Source organism: Pelobates fuscus, chromosome 12, assembly GCF_036172605.1.
Source record: "Pelobates fuscus isolate aPelFus1 chromosome 12, aPelFus1.pri, whole genome shotgun sequence".
Classification (NCBI taxonomy): domain Eukaryota; kingdom Metazoa; phylum Chordata; class Amphibia; order Anura; family Pelobatidae; genus Pelobates; species Pelobates fuscus.
In genome coordinates, this window is record NC_086328.1 from 13,712,333 (window position 1) to 13,735,117 (window position 22,785).

At 39.3% G+C, this 22,785-nt stretch overlaps 1 protein-coding gene across 1 annotated transcript; it reads left to right on the forward strand.

Moving 5' to 3' along the window:
- The first annotated feature begins 1,820 nt into the window (after window positions 1–1,820).
- On the forward strand, window positions 1,821–16,175 carry CA7 (carbonic anhydrase 7). The gene is made up of 7 exons (XM_063438369.1): window positions 1,821–1,918; window positions 6,387–6,584; window positions 9,256–9,371; window positions 10,648–10,743; window positions 11,604–11,666; window positions 13,801–13,956; window positions 15,290–16,175. Exons 1-7 carry the CDS (start codon window positions 1,879–1,881, stop codon window positions 15,416–15,418), a joined length of 798 nt encoding a protein of 265 aa, XP_063294439.1. The 5' UTR covers window positions 1,821–1,878; the 3' UTR covers window positions 15,419–16,175.
- The last annotated feature ends 6,610 nt before the right edge of the window (window positions 16,176–22,785 follow it).

Sequence of the window (22,785 nt, forward strand, 5' to 3'; positions counted from 1 at the left end):
GTAACTGTGTGTGTGACTGTAACTCTGTGTCTGTGTGTGTAAGACTGTCTGTCTGTAACCCTGTTTGTGACTGTCTGTAACTCTCTGTGTGCGAGTGACTTTGTGCCTGGGACTGTGTGTAGGTGGCTGTATTCAACAATATATATTCATAATTGTGTGCATCTGTGTGTGTAACTGTGGGACTGTGTGCACGTGACACTCCAAAAACACACACCTGCATTCACACATTGGCCTACATCCATTTTTAAAATCTGAACACTCCAAGAAGAATTATTATATGTCCTGCGGCTATAGGTTATCGCGCACTAGGTCCTCTTGCTTTAGGGTTCCCCAGCCTGTAGGGTGACTGTCTGTCTGTAACTCTGTGTGTGTAAGACTGTCTGTCTGTAACTCTGTATGTGTGTGTGTGTCTGTCTGTAACTGTGTGTGTCTGTGTGTGTAAGACTGTCTGTCTGTAACTCTCTATGTGTGTGTGTGTGTGTGTGTGTGTGTGTGTGTCTCTCTGTAACTGTGTGTGTGACTAACTGTGTGTGTGTAAGCCTGTCTGTCTGTAACTCTGTGTGTGTGTCTGTCTGTAACTGTGTGTGTGACTGTCTGTAAGTGTGTATGAGACTGTCTGTCTGTAACCCTGTTTGTGACTGCGTGTAACTCTGTGTGTGTGCGAGTGACTTTGTGCCTGGGACTGTGTGTATGTGGCTATATTCAACAATATATGTTCATAATTATGTGCATCTGACTGTGTGTGTGACTGTGGGACAGTGTGCATGTGACACTCCAAAAACACACACCTGCATTCACACATTGACCTACATCCATGTTTAAAATCTGAATAAGATACGTTTCACCGATATCAAACACCGTCAATACACCCATAGCATATAACACAGACAGAGGTGCAGACCGGACTCCCAGTGCACCGGACCACCAAAAATCAGCACGCCCCCTCCCTGCTGCAAGATACCAACAGGGAATAAATATATATATATTTTAAAACAATAAATTTTTATGAAGCCCCTACACAAACACTGTACCCCTTTACACACACTATAAATGGACTAGCGGGTGTGACCAGAGAGGGGTACGGTTATGATTTTACACACAGTGCTTCTAAAGGCCTGTTAATTGTAAAAGCATAAAATAGCCAGCGTTTAATGCATTACATGCACCAAATGTAACCTGACATTATCGCTTCCAATGTAAAATAGCTTATAGCCCAGAATAATTAATAGAATCTCTATATCTACTGACTAGGCTGTAAATCAGCGCGGCCCTTTGACTCCTTATGTACCAGTGAAATTACCTGTTTCTAAGTAAAAGTTATTAAATTTAAAAAAACAGAAATTGCATATACATACTGTATGCTCACAGCCTCATGCCCTTTCCAGCACCCCTTAACCCTTCCATGATCAATAATATAATGCACCTTTTTTCCCCCAAAAAACTAAAAATATTTGCATTTTTCTGAGAATTTGCTAAACACCCCAATTCCAAGTTTTATTATCCAACTATTAACCTAAAGTAATTCCTGGTAGTGTTTGCTTTAATTTTTGTACTATCACATCAAACAGATGTAATACATTTATCAAAGGTGGGTTTCAGGTACATCCATACAATCTGTTGAAGGGGGAGCTCCATACTCCCATTTAATCTCATTAACCCCTCGCTAGCCCTGTCCAGCCTGCTCTCAATGTGGTCAGGGGGCAGTGCCAGTCCCTCTGTTGAGGCTGAGCACACACACACACACACACACACACCCACCTCCCTGGCTGTCCCTTTAAGAGGCTGTGCAGGTGCTGTGAGCAGCAAAGCGTTGTATAAAGGCAGGCTGAGCACAGTCACAGCCACTGATCCTGAACCTGACAGCCTGTCACTGGGACTATGACTGGCCATCACTGCTGGGGATATGGAGAGGATGACGGTAGGAATAAACCATTCTAATCCCTTTATTTCTGTAGCTAAACCTCTCTCTGCCTGGCACATTCCTCCCTGCATTAGCCAGGCATCACAGCAGTGCATTCCTCCACTCTCCATCCTTCCAACTTGTTACATTGGAGCATTCCATGCCAGGGGTTAACAGGAGGGGTAGGTGGTCCTGCATGGTATGGGAGGGAGCTGCACCAGCTGGGGCTCACCCACCTGGCATGGAAGGATGGAGTGATAGCACAGACTGGGCATGGGATTAGGAAATAGCAGCAGCCTGGGATTGGAAGAGGGACTACTAGTGATGGCTAAGCCTGGCATCCCAGGTGTATGGACTACAATTCCCAATATCCCCAGCCAGCTGGGAAGATACTCACTGATATCAGGGATGCCAGAGGGCTGCCTTCAGTAAGTGGGGGGAAATGCGGTATTTGATGGAATTAGGAGTTTTTACTGAAAATCTAAACTGCTATTACCGTGTTAATATTTCTATATACTGTATATATATATTGTATCACGGTGCTGTAATGGGCAAGGGGTATGTGTAAGGTTGGTGTTACAGAGTGAGAATCATAGTCTGTGGTCTAATCTGCCTTTTCCTGAAGGCAGATTAGACCACAGACTATGATTCTCTCTCTGTACACTTTGGTGGGGTTTGTATCACATAGTATGTTGTACTGCCGATCTATTCCATTCCATTACTATAGCAGTCTTGTTACATTATTACCAGCTGGGACATACCACTTCATGTGGGGTTTTCTTTCTATAACTGGAGCCATGTTGGCATTAGCCTGGGGCTTTGTAACACCTCCAGCAGCCAGGGGTTTAATCTCTGTCTATCAAAGCGAAACGTTGAACATACAAACTCCAGGCACCATAACCACTACAAATCACTGAAGGAGTCCTGGAGCTTGGAATAACCCTGTAATTGTAATTTGGTACTTACAAATCCTTAGTACAAATATTTGAGTTGGAAATGGGGAAGTGACAATATCTCCCAGTCAGGTAAATGGCAGAAGGGTGGGGTTTAATGTGGTTTTAATTTGTTTTTTGTTCCTTTACTTGGAGAATTCTGTTTCATATAGGGTTAAGCCCTTGATACTTCTGGTAGTCTCAGACTGACTATAGACACCTAATTCGAATCCGAGGAGACTGTTTGTGACCTACTTTCTTCTCAAATTATTTTAAATGAACAGTTTTATTTTATAAAGATACAAACAGTATTTTGATACACAATTCTAAACAATTAAAATATGTTGTAAAATAAGGGGGGAGGGGGACAAAACATTGAGGGAAAGGCAACATTCCATTTATATGTGTCGAAGAATAAATGTTAATTCTGTGCAAAATTGGCGTCTGACGCACAGCATGCTGGTACCAGACTGCCAACGGTGGCCCCACCCCCCTCCACCGCACACATATGGTCAACAACAAGAATAAAATCTGGGGAAAGAGGAGTAAAAGTTTAAGCATCAACAGCGTGTGGTGCTTACTAAATACAGGTATATTTACTGCTGCTAAATACCAACAGTTGATACATGATGCAAGGTCAGCCTTTGAGATAAAGAGAGGATATGCCAAACTGGAATTGGTATGTGTTTAGGTAATGGCAAGACTCTATATGTTGGAGGGGGGGAAGGGGGTGAGAATTCTTTTACAAATCAGTTTTAGCAGAAAGCATTCAAAATAGAGCGATCTACTTAACCCCTTAAGGACACATGACACTGGGGACTCTCCTCCTCCTTTTCGCCGTCATCGACTGAATGCGCATGCGCGGCAAGACCCCCAGCGCGCATTCAGCCAGTCCATAGAAAAGCATTTGCAATGCTCTCCTATGGACGCTGGCGTCTTCTCACTGTGAAAATCACAGTGAGAAGCGCGGAAGCGCCTCTAGCGGCTGTCAATGAGACAACCACTAGAGACTGGATTAACCCATTTGTAAACATAGCAGTTTCTCTGAAACTGCTATGTTTACAGAAGAAAGGGTTAATCATAGATGGACCTGGCACCCAGACCACTTCATTAAGCTGAAGTGGTCTTGGTGCCTATAGTGGTCCTTTAATTAATGACTCTATGTCCTCCAGGGCTTTGTCTCGGCTACAGTTTTGTGTTATTTTTTATTTTTTTCTTTAAGTAATTTGGTGGGATTGCAGATACTGTAGCCGAGGCAGTCTTCTTCATCTAACTGTAGCATGAATTTAATCTGTGAATTGAGCCTGGGGTTTAAGGATGTCACATTTTAAATCAACTGGTAACATTACGCTTTGCAGAGTGCGATCCGAGGGCAGAATTCTTGATTGTAGCTCTTGTTTCTCCAGCGCCTCATTAAAAAAAAGCTCCCTGTATCAAATTATGCAAAGTTATTCCCAAAAACGACAATTTTGCTCACAGCCAAAATGACATTATTTTAGTAAAAATATCTACAAAATTGGAAACTCACGACTAAACTGTAATTACTGTCGACTATGTTACACCTGCTGATTATTGGAGGCGTTTTATAGAAAACGTGCAAAATATTGTCAGCTTTGTGTCTGACTCATTCCTGGTCTTAACCTTTTGATTGCCACAGTGGATTGAGACAATTCGAATAACCATATGGTGCTCCTAGTATGCCACTACATACTTAAATATTAATCCCTTGAATTCTGTTGAACATTTTGCCAACTTTGCTCAGTTTTTCAGTTGTTATTTTTGTCTGAACTGTACAATCCCCCTACCAATTCTCCACCATAAAGATTTAAAGAATGGGAAACGAAGGCCAGGAAATATCATTTTTAGAGCAGATCAGGTTAATTTATTTCTGTTCTGTGTATTAAGACAGATTTAAGTTTGCCATTTTAATTCCTTGGGAACAAATTGCCGCAGGGGGGCTGTAATGCCTATTAACTACAATAGGGGATAAATTAGTTCAATCTGGCTTCATGCTGGGATCACTGAGGCTGGCGTTTAATAGTCAGTAAAAGTGTCAGAGTGGCATTTGGATCAAAAGAAATGTAGGCTTTCAGCGAGGGAACACGCGTCTGGATTTAAATGTAAATGTTTGTTTCTGGGTAACATCACTGCTTTACAAACAGGAAAGCCTAGAGCAAATGGATTTGCACATCCATTCATAGGCTCCAAAGGGTCTTGAGCCCAAAGAAAAAATGATTGACCCATCCCCAAAGTCCATGCCTGCTCCCCAAACTCACCCATTAATGACCATCAGTTGTGCCCTTCTTAGACTAAATTGTTTTCTTTCGCCATCCTGTGCCTAAAACGTGCCACCATGTCAAATCCTTCTGCCTCATCTCCTTTCCAACCCAGTTCCAACTTTTAGCACCAACCCAGGCAGTGCCACCAGGTCTCTCTCCTCCCCACACAGTGGCACAATCTCACGTTCTCCTCCCCAATCCAGTGCCACTAATTCGCCTTCTTCGCACCACCTCATTTTCCTCCGAACACCCGTGCCCCTATTTCACTGTCCTTGCCCTGATATTCTAATACTGGCAGTATCTCCCCCCCCCCCCCCCCCCACACACCCATTGAAATACAATGTTTTTGCTACTATGTAACTTGCAACTCCACCTCAATATGAACTCCAGTGTGACAGTGTAAGGACACTCCCAGCCCACAGAAAGTGAATTACCAGAAAGGTATACGTATGTACCCCCACCTGATCAGATCTATCTCTAAAGCAGCCTACATATTGGGCTGCAGTCCCTAAACCCAGACGTAACATTTTTTTATATTTTGTCCCACAATTATCCCTACAATGTCTATGGGTGTACTACTACAAGGGGTCTATAAATGTTAACGATGATGTATGCATAATGGACAGAAGAACCATTGTTAAGTATAAATGTCTGAATTTACAAAGGCAGTCGGTGAAGAACAGCTACCTGTACAAATGTAAGCCCATTTAAACCTTGCGATGCATTGGGTGGACGTTTAGTTCAGTATCGGCCACAAATGTCCTGCCCTTCGCATAGAAACTTAAATCAGTTGGTGACCAAGCAGGCCGCAGGATGAAAAGACTATTTCTTCAGGAAAGTAGGAATTGCGGAGAATTGACAAGGATATTGCAAATTTAAGGCAAAAATAGAAAAAAAATGGTAGAATTTTGGAATTTTCTTCTTAGTTCTCGACAATTACCAGGTAAGTGAGTTACCCCATATATATTTAGGATTGCCCATAACATGTAATACAATTATATTTTTTTAATGCATACTTTATGTCTTTAATGAGTGAGCTGTATGCCACAAGCTTTATCAGAATATCTGTACCAGCACAGCCATGAAAAATACCGTACATTGATTTAAAAAAATAAAATAAAAAAGTGTTCCTGAATGATTAGCTGAATACATATTATTAATGGTATCGTCCCATTGGTACGTATGTTTATGGTTATACACAAGGTTGGGTTTGTAGGAGCTTGTATTATGTGGTTAAATTAAGTCATTTTTTTTTCTTTGTTTTTTAATCTCTAGGGCCCTCCGAATGGCACCGTTATTTCCCCATCGCACAGGGAAACCGCCAGTCTCCCATCAATATAATCTCCAACCAGGCCGTCTTCAATCCTGGCCTAAACCCCCTGGTTCTCTCATACGATCACTGCACCTCGATCAATATTTCCAACAATGGCCATTCCGTCATGGTGGAATTCGATGACCTTGATAACCAAACAGGTAAAAAGCAGAGACTGTTGCCTCACTATAAGCAATGATTATCTACCAGTGACAGGCAACCTTCGGCACTCCAGGTGTTGCGGACTCCATCTCCCGTAATACAGACATAATGCTGGCAAAGCATCATGGGAGATGTAGTCTACAACAACGGGAGAGACAAAGTTTGCCTCCCCCCAAGAAACAAATTGATCAGTCATTCGAAAACGATAGCTCTTCTCTCTTTTAGAGAAAATAAAATGTACAACTGTAATACTGGATACAGTGAGCTGTGACAAAATTCACCAAACCCTACAGTTTGTATTGTTCTCTAAAAATATAAATCAGCAAGTAGCCTACAGACCGAAATCAAGCTGACAGATTCATCCTGCTTCAGCTTAAAGGGGAACTATCACTTAAAAAAAAAAATTAAAACTCAAGTCGACATTTCAGTTCGTCTATCAACATGTCTTGAGGAAAGGTCGATAGACTAACTGAAACGTCGACTTTACGATGTGAAACTTCTGTATCTATCGGATTATAAATAAAGGAGATTTATAAGGAATCCCTGGAGGTGCTGATGGTTTTTGCAAATATTTGGAATGTGTGGATCAAGCACCAGGTACGGTAATTATAACCAAGCCTTTTGGACGTTTATTATATATTAAATATTATGTTTAGCGTTCCCGAATTCAATGTATATATGTTTGAGGGGTCTAGAAAATAAAAATAAATGTAGAGGGCCATACTACTGTTTTAAGCTCTATGTGAGAACAGAGTGCTCTGCCCTTTCCGGTCATTGGACATGTTTATGTCTCTTGTCAAAACAGTGGCAAAATTGAAAGTATATGTGCAGAACACCGTGAAAAAAAACACAAAATAACACTCTGATATCTATTCTCCTTTGACACACTGAACAAGAAATGCAAACTGCAAATCTCAAGAATAGTGAGATACAAAGTGTTGATATATTACGACAATAGTCTGGAAATGGAATCAATACTTTAATTCAAAAATAAAAGTTTCAGTTATTATAAAACATAATAAAAATAATAGTTTCAGGTACCGATTCTATTTCCAGCCCATTGTCGGAATATATTGATATATGACTGCAACCTATCGTGCAATAGAGAAAGTACTATTTACACCACACAATTACCATCGTGCAAGTTTTGAAAGATATTATTTGGAAACCTGGTTATTTGTTGGTGACGTGCGATGTTTCCTCCTTAAACGCAACAATTGACCATAACAAGAGTTGTGAAGCGGTAAATTTTTTTCTAAAGGAACACTCAAACATGGAGGTACAACAAATTGAGGGCATTATTGATGGAATCACGTTCCTTTTACGGAATTACTACTTCTGGTTCAATAATGATTTTTTTTCCTACGAGTCACCGTCATTGCGATGGGACCAAGGGGACCGGTGTATTTTGCTAAATGAAGAGATTAAATACACGGTGTACAACAATCTGGGCTGAATGAGATATTGTTCATTTGGAATCTCTAATTAGATTAAAACAGTTTCTTCCAGTTGTTAAATTGCTCCACTGTGTATTTTGGAAATGGGTTATGAAAGATTACCTTTCTTAATTGTAATAAATCCAGTGTTTGTTCCCTGATTGGTACACATTTCCCTGAGCAATACTAAATCGCCGCAGAAGATAATGAGATGATCAGACACGCTGCTACACTCTCTGCCTTGGAGTCCGATGAAGAATACCGAAAGGCTAGCGTCCTCTGCCTTTAACTCAATAAAGGGGATTATTCACTGGATTGTAGTGAAATGAAAACCAGATTGCAAAATTTGGGAGAAAATAGGAACATTCTGTCTATAGCCGAGTCAAATTTTTTTTCTAAATGAGCACTATCTCCCAAATTACAATGGTTATTGAATGGGTTACATTAAGCACGCCAAACACCATAGCCACTATTTTACACTGCAGTGATTATGGTGCCGGAGTGCCCTGGAGCTTCTCTATTGTAAATAGTCAAACCATTTTAGATTGGTTTGACTTCTTACCTGGAGTCCGCCGGGTGCTGCTCCCCGCCTCTTCTGCCACTTTAGAGGTGGGGAGACTCTCAGCTCTCAGCAAAGTCCAGCTGTGGGGGGCACTAGGGCACTCTTGGCACCACAACACGCTGTCGTGGTTATGGTGTTTGGAGTGTTTCTTTAATTTATCATTTTCCCATGCGGTTTTGAAGGTGTACCAGGGTTTCCTGTATTATATCCCCATTGCTACAGGTAATATAAAATTCCTTAGTTGAAATTAGGGGCAACACTTAATGAGCTATTTATTAAATTAAACTGTCTGTTGGCCAGGTGAAGTGAAGGCCAAGGGATCAGTGAATCCAAAGTCAAGGATGGCTAACTTTGGAATTGCGGATTACACTTCCCATCATCCTTTGCCAGTGTAGTTCACAAACCTCTTTTCAAATCACAAATGCAGTGCAAATTCTAAAAGCTCTCAGAGCAATGTAGGGAATAGAGTACAGAGTCAAGCTGGTCACAAGCTCCAAAGGACCATTCAAGTTTATTCTTTGCCTGCACGGATAAATTTCATAGACAGATTCCTGCACTTAGCAAAGCAGCTTCGTATTGTGTTAGTATCCAGAAGCAGACTCAGAGCTGTGTCCCAGAATGCAATGTGAAACTCGGTGACACAAAGTGACATTCTGTAATTTCTCTATACAGTTATAAGCGGGGGCCCACTCAATGACTCATACAGATTGAAGCAATTCCACTTCCACTGGGGAACTCACGGCCAGGGATCGGAGCATACAGTCGATGGGAAGTCATACCCTTGCGAGGTAAGGAATTGTGCTGGTCAGGTAGAATTGGAGGTCACGGTAGTAACAACGTCAAAGGATGGGGGGTGTAGCGAGTGTTCTAAAGAATAGCCACATGGGTTAATGTGAACACCTAAAGGAAGTCTCCTATGGGAATGCATATTTTTAATATATGTAGTATTCAGAAGGAATTAATCATACAGGATAAATAAAAGGTTACCAGTTTGTTTTAAGCATTTATTAAACAATACAAATATTTAACCTTATCTGTAAGAATAAATGTGTATTGTAAAAAGCTTTTTAATGTGATCACTGTAATGTGATAATGCATAGACTTCAGTGAATGCAGTCCCAAAGAGAGCTACAAATGTGTCATCTGAATTAAACATTAAAAAAATAATACCTTTTCTGCCAGTTTCCAATTAATTGCACAAAGATTCATCTTTCTTACTCTGTTAATCGCTATTCTTGGCAGGGGACAATTGCCCCCACTCAAGCTCTAATATGCAAAAGATCTTAGTCGTCGTTGCATTTACAAAGGAGAGAATTCCATGCATCGCCGTCACCTGGCACAGAACCCAAAAATGTACCCTTATGGTACACTTCTAGTATAATGCTTAATGCAGCCAGCCCACCTCCCCAAATAAACTCCCAAAGAAGACAGTTTGGGGGAGGGGGTGGTATCCCCTCATCTTGGTATTAAGCATGTCTATGGCAGTCAAACAAAATATGAACAGCGTTACAGCTCACTGACCGACATTAATTTCTTGAGCAGTCATCCAGCTCTGATACCGGGTATCCGGATACACGCCGAAGCTGGGGACACCATATCATATTCAAACACAAACATCTAAGCTTCAGGATACAGCTAAGCGCCGTAAAGCGTAGCATTTATTCGAAAAAAGTAAAATATCACCCCAGAAAAAGACACCATGTTTCTTTTTCTGTTTCTTAATAAAACATAGCCCACCAAGTAAATCACCTGACGCGTTTTGTGTGTAATCACTCTTACTCATAGGCAATCATGGGTGGCGCTTACACATGAAATGCGTCAGGTGATTTACTTGGTGAGCTGTGTTTTAGTAAGAAACATCAGAAGAAACTGGGGCGATCTATTACTTTTTGCTAATAAATGCATTTAATATACTTACCTTAATCATGGAACTTCAATTTTTGTGTTTGCATGTCTATGGCAGTGCGGGAGCTAAAAAAAAAAAAAAAATTCTGATATATTGCTAGAACTTGTGGAATAAATTGTGATACAAAGTATTAATCATATTTAAACTGTCACCTACAGCTCCACCTCGTACACTGGAACGCCAGGGCATACCCCACATTTGAAGAGGCAGCTGCTGCATCAGATGGCTTGGCGGTAATCGGCATTTTTTTGGATGTGAGTATCCTCCTGGTGTGTACATAAGAAATCAGAGTACTAATAAAATATGTCAGTGATAGCAAGGCGACAGTGAAAGGCAGGAGAAAAGGACTATGGACACCAAGTAGTAGTCTGCTGTGTTTATCATGAAAATTCTGGCATTAGTTCAATATATAGTCCCAGACAAAAGCATCATCTGCTGAGATTTATTCTGCGAAAACATCCCGCTTAATTAAAGGCAATTCTAAAGTCATTCTCATATTAATGTTTTAATAAGGATTTTATCTGATAAAAAAAATGTTTTAGTTTTGTAGCATAAGAAGCAGATTTGTCCTTAAACATGGCAGGTCTACGAGAGCCGAGAAAGTCCAGCGGGTTCAAGAGAACTATAGACCATAGTTGTAACTGAAGAATCCCCAGAGAGTCTGTACCTTACTCTACAAAGCTGTGTTCTCAAAGTGATGAACAGCTTAAAAGACGACTGCCATCCCCAAACGATTTTTAATATTATTATTTCATCAAGTTTTAAAAAGGAAATGGATTCTTTGATAAATGAAGTATATATAAAAAAAATAATAAAAAATAATATTCCCTAAATTTAGTATATAATAGGATCATTCAGCCATATACAAGCACCTTGCGTCAGACAGTGTTCGATTTGTTAGTTGGTCTGATGAGGTCACTGCATTTTGCAGGGAGTGATGCAGGAAAGACCATATCATATCATGTCTTTGATGTCATGTCTTTGAAAACCAAACTGCAAAATTTAGAGAGAGAGAAAAAAAATCTCAAACTCAGCTATAGTCTTGTGATGCAAACACGTGACGCATTTCTTGACTTCCATACAATGACGTGTTTCCCCAAACTTTTTTTTATAGACCGGTGGACAACATCCAGGGCTCAGCAGACTGACCGACGCGTTGTACATGGTGAAGTTTAAAGTAAGTTTAAATTCAGTAAAATGAAAACAAGTTCTTCCATTTTTTTTTACCCTTCAATACATGTTAGCACCGTGAAAATAAGTGTGAAATAGAATAGAGGGATGTGTGTGTGTATTTCTGTACGTGTGAAGATGAGATTTGTAATTTCTTAATGGCGATATGTTACATTTAAGGGGTTACTAAAGCTTAATTTCTGTACAGTCAATATTTTATACAAGGTTTAGAGAGTCTGCCATTATCCTTTGGTACATTTGTTGCCAAAAGGAACTGCCAAAGACCTACAAATCCCATAATCATTTAAAACTGACAGAACATCAAGGAGGTTCTGAAACATCCGTGGGCTACCCTTAACCATCTCTGCTAGTACGAGAGGTTGCATTTAAGGCAGGGAACTGGCAGATTACTGGTTAAAAGCGATGAAATGGCAGTAATGGAGTGGAATTGTGTGTGGTATTACTGGGTAGATTTAGAGGGTAAAATGCCAACCCAAAGGCCTGGCAGTGAGCTGCGAAACCTAAAGGGCTCCTAGCCAGTTGAGGTGCTCAGACACTCCGCTAGAGCCATTTGCACTTGTTGGTGCTTTTCGGCTGTTTGAAGCAGCTTGTGTCAACGCATTTTACTACTGACCTGACTTGTTCAGCAAACAAACCCTAAAAAAATATCATTAAGTAATTTTAGACTGCACTCTGAACCCTTAATGTACAATATCCCCTTGCTTATGTTGCTTACCATATCAGTGTCACAAAACAATTATGTAAGTTCCACTTGCTCCATCACACGAATATGCCATTAGATTGAAGCAAACCAATCCTTTTTTTGTCCTCAAACTATTTCAATGTATTTACTGTAGGTGGATGGGTTCATTGTAGAATAACTTTGTTTTGTCATGGGGGGTTATAGTAAAGGATATTTAAATAGCCCAGATAAATATAAAGCACTGGCTATACAATCACTGAATGTCTAGGTTTTCTATACCCATGTGTATTGACAGCACAATGTATAGAAGAAGCAGTGAAATCGGAAAACCATTCTATCAAATTTCACTTCAAACTCTCCTGTTTCATGTCTTCAATTTCCTTCTTTGTATTTGATTTCTAAAATAGGTTTCCCATTGTGCAGATTTAATAAAGTTTTGCTTTGTGTTTTATGTTTATTTTTAAAAAATCACATAAAAACGCCATTGACGTAATTCAAACAGAATATAACAATTCTTCTTACAAACCATTTTCCTCCCGATATGTAACATGATCTTTTCCACTTACATAATTTTTTTTATAAATGAAATTTGCATCTCTTTGGTCTTTAAAAGGGTTAGAATATAGTACGGACTATGGGCTGATATATTGTTATTAACAATTTATAGTGAAACGCTCTTTTCCTGGTGTCGGTGATAGTGATAACAAAATTATTTTTTGCTTCTATTAAAAATGTTTCAAAAAATATATTTTAAACCTTGAAGGTTTTTTTGTTTGAAAATCCAAATAATGATTTAGATTCACGCCCTGTGCTTTCCTTAGAGGTAAAAAGGATGCCACAAAGAATTTGAATTTATACGCAACATATAAAGGAATTAACAAACATACAAAACAAAACACAGAACATTTAAACATTTCATAAAACTCCTATCAGAAAAAAAAACCAATGATATATTGCTAATTTATTTTATTTGAAAGCGTGTAAAAAAAACCTCTACTAAACTGTATTAATAATGTGGGACATAAAGCATAAAACAAGATTAGAACTAAAAAAAAATGGGTTTCTTTGGCACCGACAGTCTAAGCGCAGTAGGACTATAGACTGTAGCTAAAAAAATAAATAAAAAAAAATCACAGCATCTCAACTCTTTCTTCATATAAATGTGTGTTAATCACCTATGCATTATGTATGTGTTAAATAATTATAAATAAAACCGGATAGATATGTGTTATGGATTGCATGTTAGTGATACAGGTGTTATACTGTCAATGGTTTAAATGTTACGAAACACCGGAAAGTCTTGCATTGCCATATTTCATTCGGGTTTAGATTATGTGTAAGGTTAATCGTTTGAACCCTGAAGTTCACGCTTCTTAAAGCATGTTTGTTTTCAGTGACTTGTTCAAATATTCACTCCCGAACATTAACTGTGTTACAGGGAACTAAGGCGCAGTTTGATAACTTTAACCCAAAATGCTTGCTGCCGTCAAGCCTAGAGTACTGGACTTACCCCGGCTCTCTGACCACCCCTCCGCTAAATGAGAGTGTAATATGGATCGTCTTAAAAGAACCTATTAAGGTTTCAGAGAAACAGGTATGTGTGTCTGTGTGCATACAACTGATTGTAAGAGTCTAACATTTGATCCTAGGAACCACTGGTTTGAATGAATTCAGCAGAATGAAATGTCAAGAAGATGATGTAAATGTATTTGATATATATATAAGCTGTTCTATGGGGGAGATTTTTAAGAAGTGGTCACCAATGAAATGTACCTGCTGATTCCATTGGTATACGCAGTGATTGTTCTACTTTTAGAACTTTGTGCCACTTTTATGTTCTTGTCACTTTTATAAACAACCCCTGAGTGTCCATTTGCCACAGAAAACCCACTGTAGACCCCCAAACCGCTGAGAAGTATTTTAAAGGTCCCCTGATTGGATCATACATTTTGGTAGTTCCACATCTGATCACAACGAGAAAATTCCACAGCCTACCACGTACGTTGGCTCTGGAATTAGCTGGTTAAGGTGTCAGCCCTATGTAGTCATTCACACCTCCATGATTGGTCTGTACCCTGAACTCCATAGTTCATATAACCCTCCCTGCATTACTCAGCTAATGTTCTCAAAATCTATTCAGCTACTCAAACACACTGTGAGAAGATTAAACCATGCACCCAATCTCTATTTGATTCCTTTATGAATTAGTTATTAATTAGCACTTGTTTGCCCATAGATTGCAATTGTTCTTTAGGTCAAAGGGTCCAATGACTCTTACTTTCCAACACACGAAATGTGAGTGCTACAAAGCGTCATAGTGTGTACAGAGAAGGCAGGATGTGTGCGGAGCGCAATGTGCCACCTCCTCCTCCTTTAGCAGAGATATGGGGTGTGGATTTGGGATTGCCTCTGTAAGAAGGTGGAACACCTGTACTATCAGAAGGTGCAGTCATGATTATGACTGATTAAAGCCCATTACAGTATTCGATTTCCTGTACTTTTTCATGCATTTACCAAGAGGTTAAAATATAGAAATCAAAAGTTCCAATGTTATATTAACTGGATTTGCTTGTTTCCATCGGACAGTGGTGGTCAATATATAAAAATTTAGCTAAAATCACGGAATTCACAAAATTCGGTAATTCCAGCTATTTTGCCTAAAATGTCAAAATTGTATTTCCTTTTCAGTAAATAATCCCTGCTGTGATTTCTCAGTTGTGTCCTTGGAGGCATTTCCTACAAAATCCAGTAACATTTCTATAGAACAAGCAAAATAGAAATTTGTATGCAAACTGGAAAATAGTCTAAAACAAGCCTACAGGAAGTGTTTTGCAGGCAAGATATTGAATTTTAAAAAGTTCTTCTCCTATATGTTCTTCAAAACCATATTGTCCAGAATGTAACATCCTAAATCCTCCGTTTTGTAGATGGACAGGTTCCGGAAGACATTGCTATTTTCCGGAGAAGAAGAAGACGAACGTATTCAAATGGTCAACAATTTCCGCCCTCCTCAGCCACTCAATGGCCGCAAAGTCCAAGCATCTTTCAAAGGCTAGATGTGGGACTAGCTCACTCCCGTTCTAATGCTCTTCCACACCAGCAGCTACCAAAACTTAATGTCTGTATAGACCTCCCAGCAACCACAAAATGCCTTATTCGTCATGTTGCAATACGAACCTAAAACGTTCCCACACTGTGCAGAGTGTAGACTGCATGCAACTAGAGTAGTTAATTTTATACATTGTTCTAAAAGTGTCCAGAGTCTATATATACACATTTTTATTATATATACATTTATATTTATAAATATATTAAATGAACACAATAGCCATTAGTCCAATCACAGAAGAAGAAGCTTTGGGATTAGACATACCCAGATTACTTGGAGTACTGTAAAATTCTTCTTATGGTTTTTGGTACAAGGTACTAGGCTTTAGGATGATCTAGCAATGCCTGATATTACATGGATATTTTAAATCTCCACAATGATGTGTGTTTTTGTGTAAACACTTTCTGGATTTTATTTCCTAAACTGGTATCTGAGAAATGCTAACAAAGATAGTTGCAGGTTTAAGCCAAAAATGCCCAATTCAAAACATGTTCCTACTTTGGAGCAAAACTTGCAAAACCCCTTTTAGAATTCCCCCCAACTTCCAGTTTAGTTAATGAACCGCCAGATTTATTTTATTTTTGTGTTGACTGCTACAGACTACAGATTATAAAATCTATTGTAGACCACTTGCAGAAAATGTGCAAAAATTACATTTTACGATATCCAGCATTGGCCATTATTTAATATTTTTTGGAGGGAAAGAAGACTTTTACAATTCATTTTTTTTAAATAACCCAAAATATATAAAAATGTATTAAAAAAAATATCTATTTCAAAATTAAATTATTTTCACAATATTAAATAGTTTTAAAAATGTATTTTTAAAAAAATGCAAAAATTGCATTTATAACATCCAGCATTGGCCTTGATTTAATATTGCTGGCTACGCTTTTCTAATGATTTAATTTATTTTTTGGGGGAAAAAAAAAAAACTTTTAAAATTATTTTTTCAAAACGTTAAAATAAATATATATTAATATAATCAAAAATATCTTTTAATAAAATATTTTTTATAATATTAAATCATTTTAAAAGTGTGTCCAAAAATATTAAATCATTTCAAAAACTTATGCAACAATATTAAATTGAGGCCATATTTATAAGATAAATATATCTGATGTTGGCAGGTATAAAGTCATTTGCGTATCTAGTCTACTCTTACAGAATTTCGGCACTGATTGCGTGTGCTGATTCTTAGTTCTGGTCTTAATATAAGTCAATGTTTTGGATTGTAATATCTATCCATGCAAAGGACAGGCTGAGGGTTGGTAGGTGTCAGTTATTGATGTAATTCTGAGAATTTGGAGCAATTTTTTTTCCCAATTTCCTTCTGACAAAAACAGACATGTGAATTCATGCATCTAAAGCGAAAATGAGCAAAAATAAGCTTAGTTCTGTATTTGTATTATATCGTTTTCTCTAAATTATAGGAAAATTGCCATCTTCAAGCTCACTTACAGCCATAGTTGTTACTTTTCAAGGTAATCAAGCCATTGTATTTCACGCAGCAAATGGTCTGTCTAACTGTGTAGAACTTGGTTTGAGAAATGAAGCCACAGCTTTGAGGATCTACACAAACTGTTACAGTTCCTATAAGCAGCACTGCAATGATTGAATCTTTTCTATGCTCCCTCAATGGTCTTTCTATGCTGTCCCTTTGGGTTAGTGCAGAGGTGTGCTAGACTGCGGGAAACTGTGCTTATTGGGGTAGAACCTCAGATTTTAGTGTTTTATGTAATAATTTGTAAGTTCCACTGCACCTCCAGTTTGTCATATGTACGTTACTCGATAGGGACGGCGCGGTGGCAGCCATAAAACTGTACAGAATGCACTCTCTCAGGAATGTTCCCGTCTATACAATGTATTTTGAGTGTCTTATGCAGAAATTCTATTGCCATGACTGGAACTCAAACAGCCCTTTCCATGGATGACATAGAATTTAACCCTTTAGGCACGGAGTAGAACGAGACGTTACAGGACATTAATATGGATGATTTACTAATGATTACAAAATAAACGGTGCTTCAGAGGAAATCAGTAGATAGGAAGTTAGATGATTATTTGTGGAATATAGGAATAAATTGTAGAGAATTGATTTTCTGAGTGTGTGTCAAAATGACTGGATGAATTAATATTAGATCACGAATGCAGTAATAAACCCGTCCTCTCCTTCATTTCAATGGGCTGTTACCTCCTCTGGCAGTCGAAAATATTTATGATTATTCAACGACTTATTGTAATTGTAAACGTCCTTTACTTGTTCTTCTGAGAAACATGAGGTTTTAGAACGTGTTAATATGCCATAGTGCAAATAAATTATCTTTTTATATCTACGTCTTAGTTTCATGTTTTGGAATACATTATTTGCTGGTCTATTTTTTTCCTCAACCTCCCTCTTCTTCTCTCAGTCTGGTTTTTATTTTCTACTTCACCACTCATCTGTATGCCGTCAGTCACGGCCAAAACGCTTCCTTTCCCTTATCAGTCTTTGTCATGCAGGTCTCTCCATCTCCATTCGATTCATTCTCCATTTCCACTTCTTTTTGTCCATGCCTTCTTGCCATGACTGCTTTGGTTATCCTCTCACACTTAATTCTCTCCATTGACTTTCTTTATAGTTTTCGATTTTCTCAATATATTACCATTTTCTAATCTTTATCTCTTTTTTTTTTGCCCACTCCTCACCATAAAAAGACCTTTCCTCCTCACCATAGCCCTACACCGAGACCACCTCTGTCCTCACCATAATCCTTCACTAAGACCTTCCCTACTTACCATAACCCTACACCGAGGCCACCTCTGTCCTCACTATAATCCTTCACTAAGACTTTCCATCCTGACTATAACCTTACACCAATACCTACTCTGTCCTAACCATAACCCTTCACTAAGACCTTCCCTACTCACCATAACGCTACACCGAGACCAACTCTGTCCTCACCATAATCCTTCACGAAGACCTCCTGACCATAACCCTTCACGAAGACCTTCCTTCCTCACCATAACCCTACACCGAGACCACCTCTGTCCTCACCATAACCCTTCACTAAAACCTTCTCTCCTCACCATAATCCTACACCAAGACCAATTCTGTCCTAACCATACCTATTCACTAACGTTTTTCTCCTCACCATAGCACTACACAGAGACCACCTCTGTCCTTGCCATAACTCTACACCAAGACACCTCTGTCCTCGTTATAACTTCACTAAAATCTTCTCTCCTCATAACCCTACTCCCACACCATCTCTCTTATCACCTTATGCCTGCTCCCAGATTTTCTTTATCTTTCTCTCCTCACTTATTTAATCTATCTCTGCTTATTGCTTTGTTTTCTGGGTAATCTCCTTCACCTTTCTCCCAGACCACTCAATATTTTTCTGTCTTTCTTTCCACAACATAAGCATTTTATCAAACCTGAGGTCTCTTCACCGTAACCCTTTTCCCCCTAATCTTCTCTCCTCACTAAAACCCTTCTTCCAAATCTTTAATCTCTTTACTACATTCCTTTTCCCTCTGTCTTGGCCCAATGCTTACCTATCCTTCTTTATCATAACTATAACTTTTTTCCACTCTCACTTACTGTCTTACCCTTCTGTCCCATTCACAATCTTTCTCACTGATCTCTCTCTGCCCGTCCTGCCCAACCTTTGTGGCCATCTCTCCCATTAGACCAGGAATAGGCAACCTTCACCAATTCCAGATGTTGCAGAGTTCATCTCCTATGATTCTTTGCCAGCATTGTGGCTGCTAGAGCATTATGGTTTATCTAGTCTACCACATCTGGAGTGCCGAAGGTCATCTACCTCTGCCCTAGACACTATTCTAGGACTACAGTCTTCGTGTTCCCTTCATATGGACACTACTGTTCGGACTACTGCTGTGGGAGGGAGAGTGTGTGGGGGGTGGGAGGGGGGGAGGAGGAGTACTAGCTCACAATAAATTCATCTCTGTTGGCAATATAATTATCTGCACATTAGTTAAAGGACGTACAAGCAATACATTATTTTGCATGCATAAGACGGACCTTGGAGGGAAAATTACCCAAACTGCACTGACTGGTGAAGATTTATTTGCTTGGAGAGAAAGCTCAAATGACAAGGAAATAGTGAACAAATTGAAGTTTATGAATTGGATTGAGTTAATAATTAACTTCAGAGAGATCTTCTCACAGTAGAAAACAAAAAAGATTTAATCTGGCACTAGAAGTTCCTTCCAGTTTATACAATATGTATATGCACACCTTTCAATATTATACGGGTACAAAGTGGGCACATACAATATTATATGGGTACAAAGTGGGCACATACAATATTATACGGGTACAAAGTGGGCACATACAATATTATACGGGTACAAAGTGGGCACATACAATATTATACGGGTACAAAGTGGGCACATACAATATTATATGGGTACAAAGTGGGCACATACAATATTATACGGTACAAAGTGGGCACATACAATATTACACAAATGCAATACGGACACGTACAATATACAGATACAAAAGTACACACCCTGAACTCTGTCGGCCTGGACTGGCCCTCCACGGCCCCCCCCCTTTTCTTTTCCTACCTCCACCTACTATTTCTCTTCTCCTCATCCTCCCCATATCTTCTCTTTCTAGTCTTGTCTCTTTTCTTCTAGTCTAGTCCTATTTCAGGCCACGTTCTGGCCTGGATGGACATATGCCCCTTAGTATAAAGGGGTAAACTTATGTTTTGGGTCTCATTTATTATTTTTATTTTTGTACTCTTTTACTCTTTTTTTTTGTTGTTTTTGTTTTTTCTTTTTGTTGTCTCCCGGGCACGTTTCAACGAACGGAGAAACGAGGATGCCGAACGGTGACCCTCGCGGACGCAAAGTTAGAGCTCCTCATACAGCTATGTAGCCTGGAATAAACATAAAACTCTAGATAGGAGGCAAGGAATAAGGAAACCAAAGAGAGGCTCATGTACATGTGCTTATGTGCACTACGTCAGTGTAAGTTTCTATTCAAAGAGGGCTTCTGCGTAAGCCAAATTTTGCTATATTCTTGCTGTTCCTGTCTTGTGCAAAAATAAAGAATTAAAAAAAAAAAAAAAAGTACACCTACAATATTATATAGGTTATTAATGGTTTTTAAATCACAGCAAGTATAAACATGACATTGCATTAGGTTATTAATTAACAGTCCTGTTTTTCATGTTTCTAGGTAAATAGCCTAAAAACTAGCCTTGGCCTTTGTGCAAAATACCTTCATTGTTTCAGCTTGCATTTAGATTGTCAGCTCTTGTTGACTGCCTGGTGTAAGCAGTGTATTACACTCCCTCTATAGTTAATTACAAAAGTAAAATTAGCATTGTTGGAGACAGACACACACACACTTCTGCAGAGATGTACATGGTAACTGTGTATTTGAGGACTGCATCTTTCATACAAGGATTTTTTACACTTTCATGAGAGTGCGTGTTAATAGATTCATTGGCTGAGAAGATCTGTAATTATCACTAATTGTTCATGCCTTGTAATGAGCTATTTGAGGCTGACGGCTGAGTTTCCACAGCGTTGCTGCTGTGAAGTCAGCCTAGCTGGAGCTGTGAAAATGGAGATGCCCATTTGATCCGTAGTGTAGGTTTCACGCGGTTCCAGCGCATTTTTTTAGAACCAATTTAAAGCTTTGGGTTTGTAGGAGAATGGCTTGGAGCTGATAAAAAACAGGCTGTAACGTGGGTCATTTAATAAAACTTCTGATCTACCAACGACGAGATATTTATTCACTAGACCAGGAATGGTGTTAACTTGTCGAGGGAATTTCACATTTTAGACTGAAACAGTAACATTGAATAGCCAAGTTGAAGGATGTTTCTGAATTGAGTATTTTGGACTGGCGATGCTTGAAGGGGATGCGGGAAGTTAAATGCCTATAACTGCAGCAGATGGCTGCACTCAGTGTTTTTGGAGCCCGCTCGGCAAAAATAGGATTTAAAAAGAAGACAGTTCAGCGTTAAAGCACCACGACCACTTCAGTGATTTGAAGTGGATATGGTGGCTGGAGTCTGTATGTGCATCATTTAGCTATGTGGCGATATCACCCAGCAAAGAGCAAGAGTTCCGGACTGGTTCATATCAATTCTACGCACAAAAATGTTATTCATTGGATGAGAGTGATCAGCTGACACTCTCAGCGAATGAATGGTCGGGGGGTGGGGGGAGTCTGTTGGAGATGGACATCGGCACAGCCAGCAGGAGAGGACTCTCTATGTCCGGCGAGACACAGGTAAGAGGGCAAACAACTGCCAAACAGCTTGCCCCAGTACCGGGGAATGGTGCCAGGCTGCTCCTAGCATCATAACCACTTCAGCCCAATGTAGTGGTTATGACGGTTGGCGTAACTCCCCTTAAGGACACATGACGTGTGTGACATGTCATGATTCCCTTTTATTCCAGAAGTTTGGTCCTTAAGGGGTTAAGGTAGCTGTAAACGCCTCTATATACATATTCATGTTCTCAGTGATTATTTTTTTTATAAATTTAGAAGATTGGCTGTTGTACGTTGTAATTTCTTAGCAGCAAAGAAGAGGTTAAACCAGGACCCCTTCTAAAGTGCTGTAGTGTTCAGTAATGCATGGCTCTTCTCCTGTCAGTAGTCTGCAGAAGGGCTCTGTCGGTGTCCCCCTGTCTGGGTGATCGCTAGACTGACAGCAGGTATCATTCCCGGAGAGAAAGAGATGCTTTTCGGGTCAATAATTCTGCTAAAAGCTTGTTTGCCGAGGGGATTGGGTACATTTCCCAGCCGATCCTGGTGTGCAGAACATAAAATCAATCCTTTGACTCTGCTGTGCATTTGTGACATCTTATAAAAATTAAAAGCCGCTTCGATGGGGTGAAAGGTTGACCTTGACGGATCTGAAGCTTCTGTCTCCAACATATATTACTATGTAGCACACAACAAACAAGGAAAAGACAACAGAAAAAAGTAATTTTAAAGGCTCAGCACTGGCTGGAACCAGTATATTCTTACTCATCAAGGCCGTGAACTGAGGCTGAGGTTCCAAAAAATAAAACTCAAATACTAAGGGGTTTATTCACTAAACTCCTAATTCTAGGGAATTAAAATTCATATGGAAACATTTACCGCCAATGTTATATACCCAAATAAAAGAACAATAACAGCTATCAGTGCTAATCATTTACTGTCGGCTTCCATATCAGTGATTTATTGCAGCTTATTAACTAAATAAGAACGAGAGGAGTGAATCAGTTTCTATTTTTCTCTAATAGAACATAGTAACGTAGAATGTGACGGCAGATAAGAACCATTCGGCC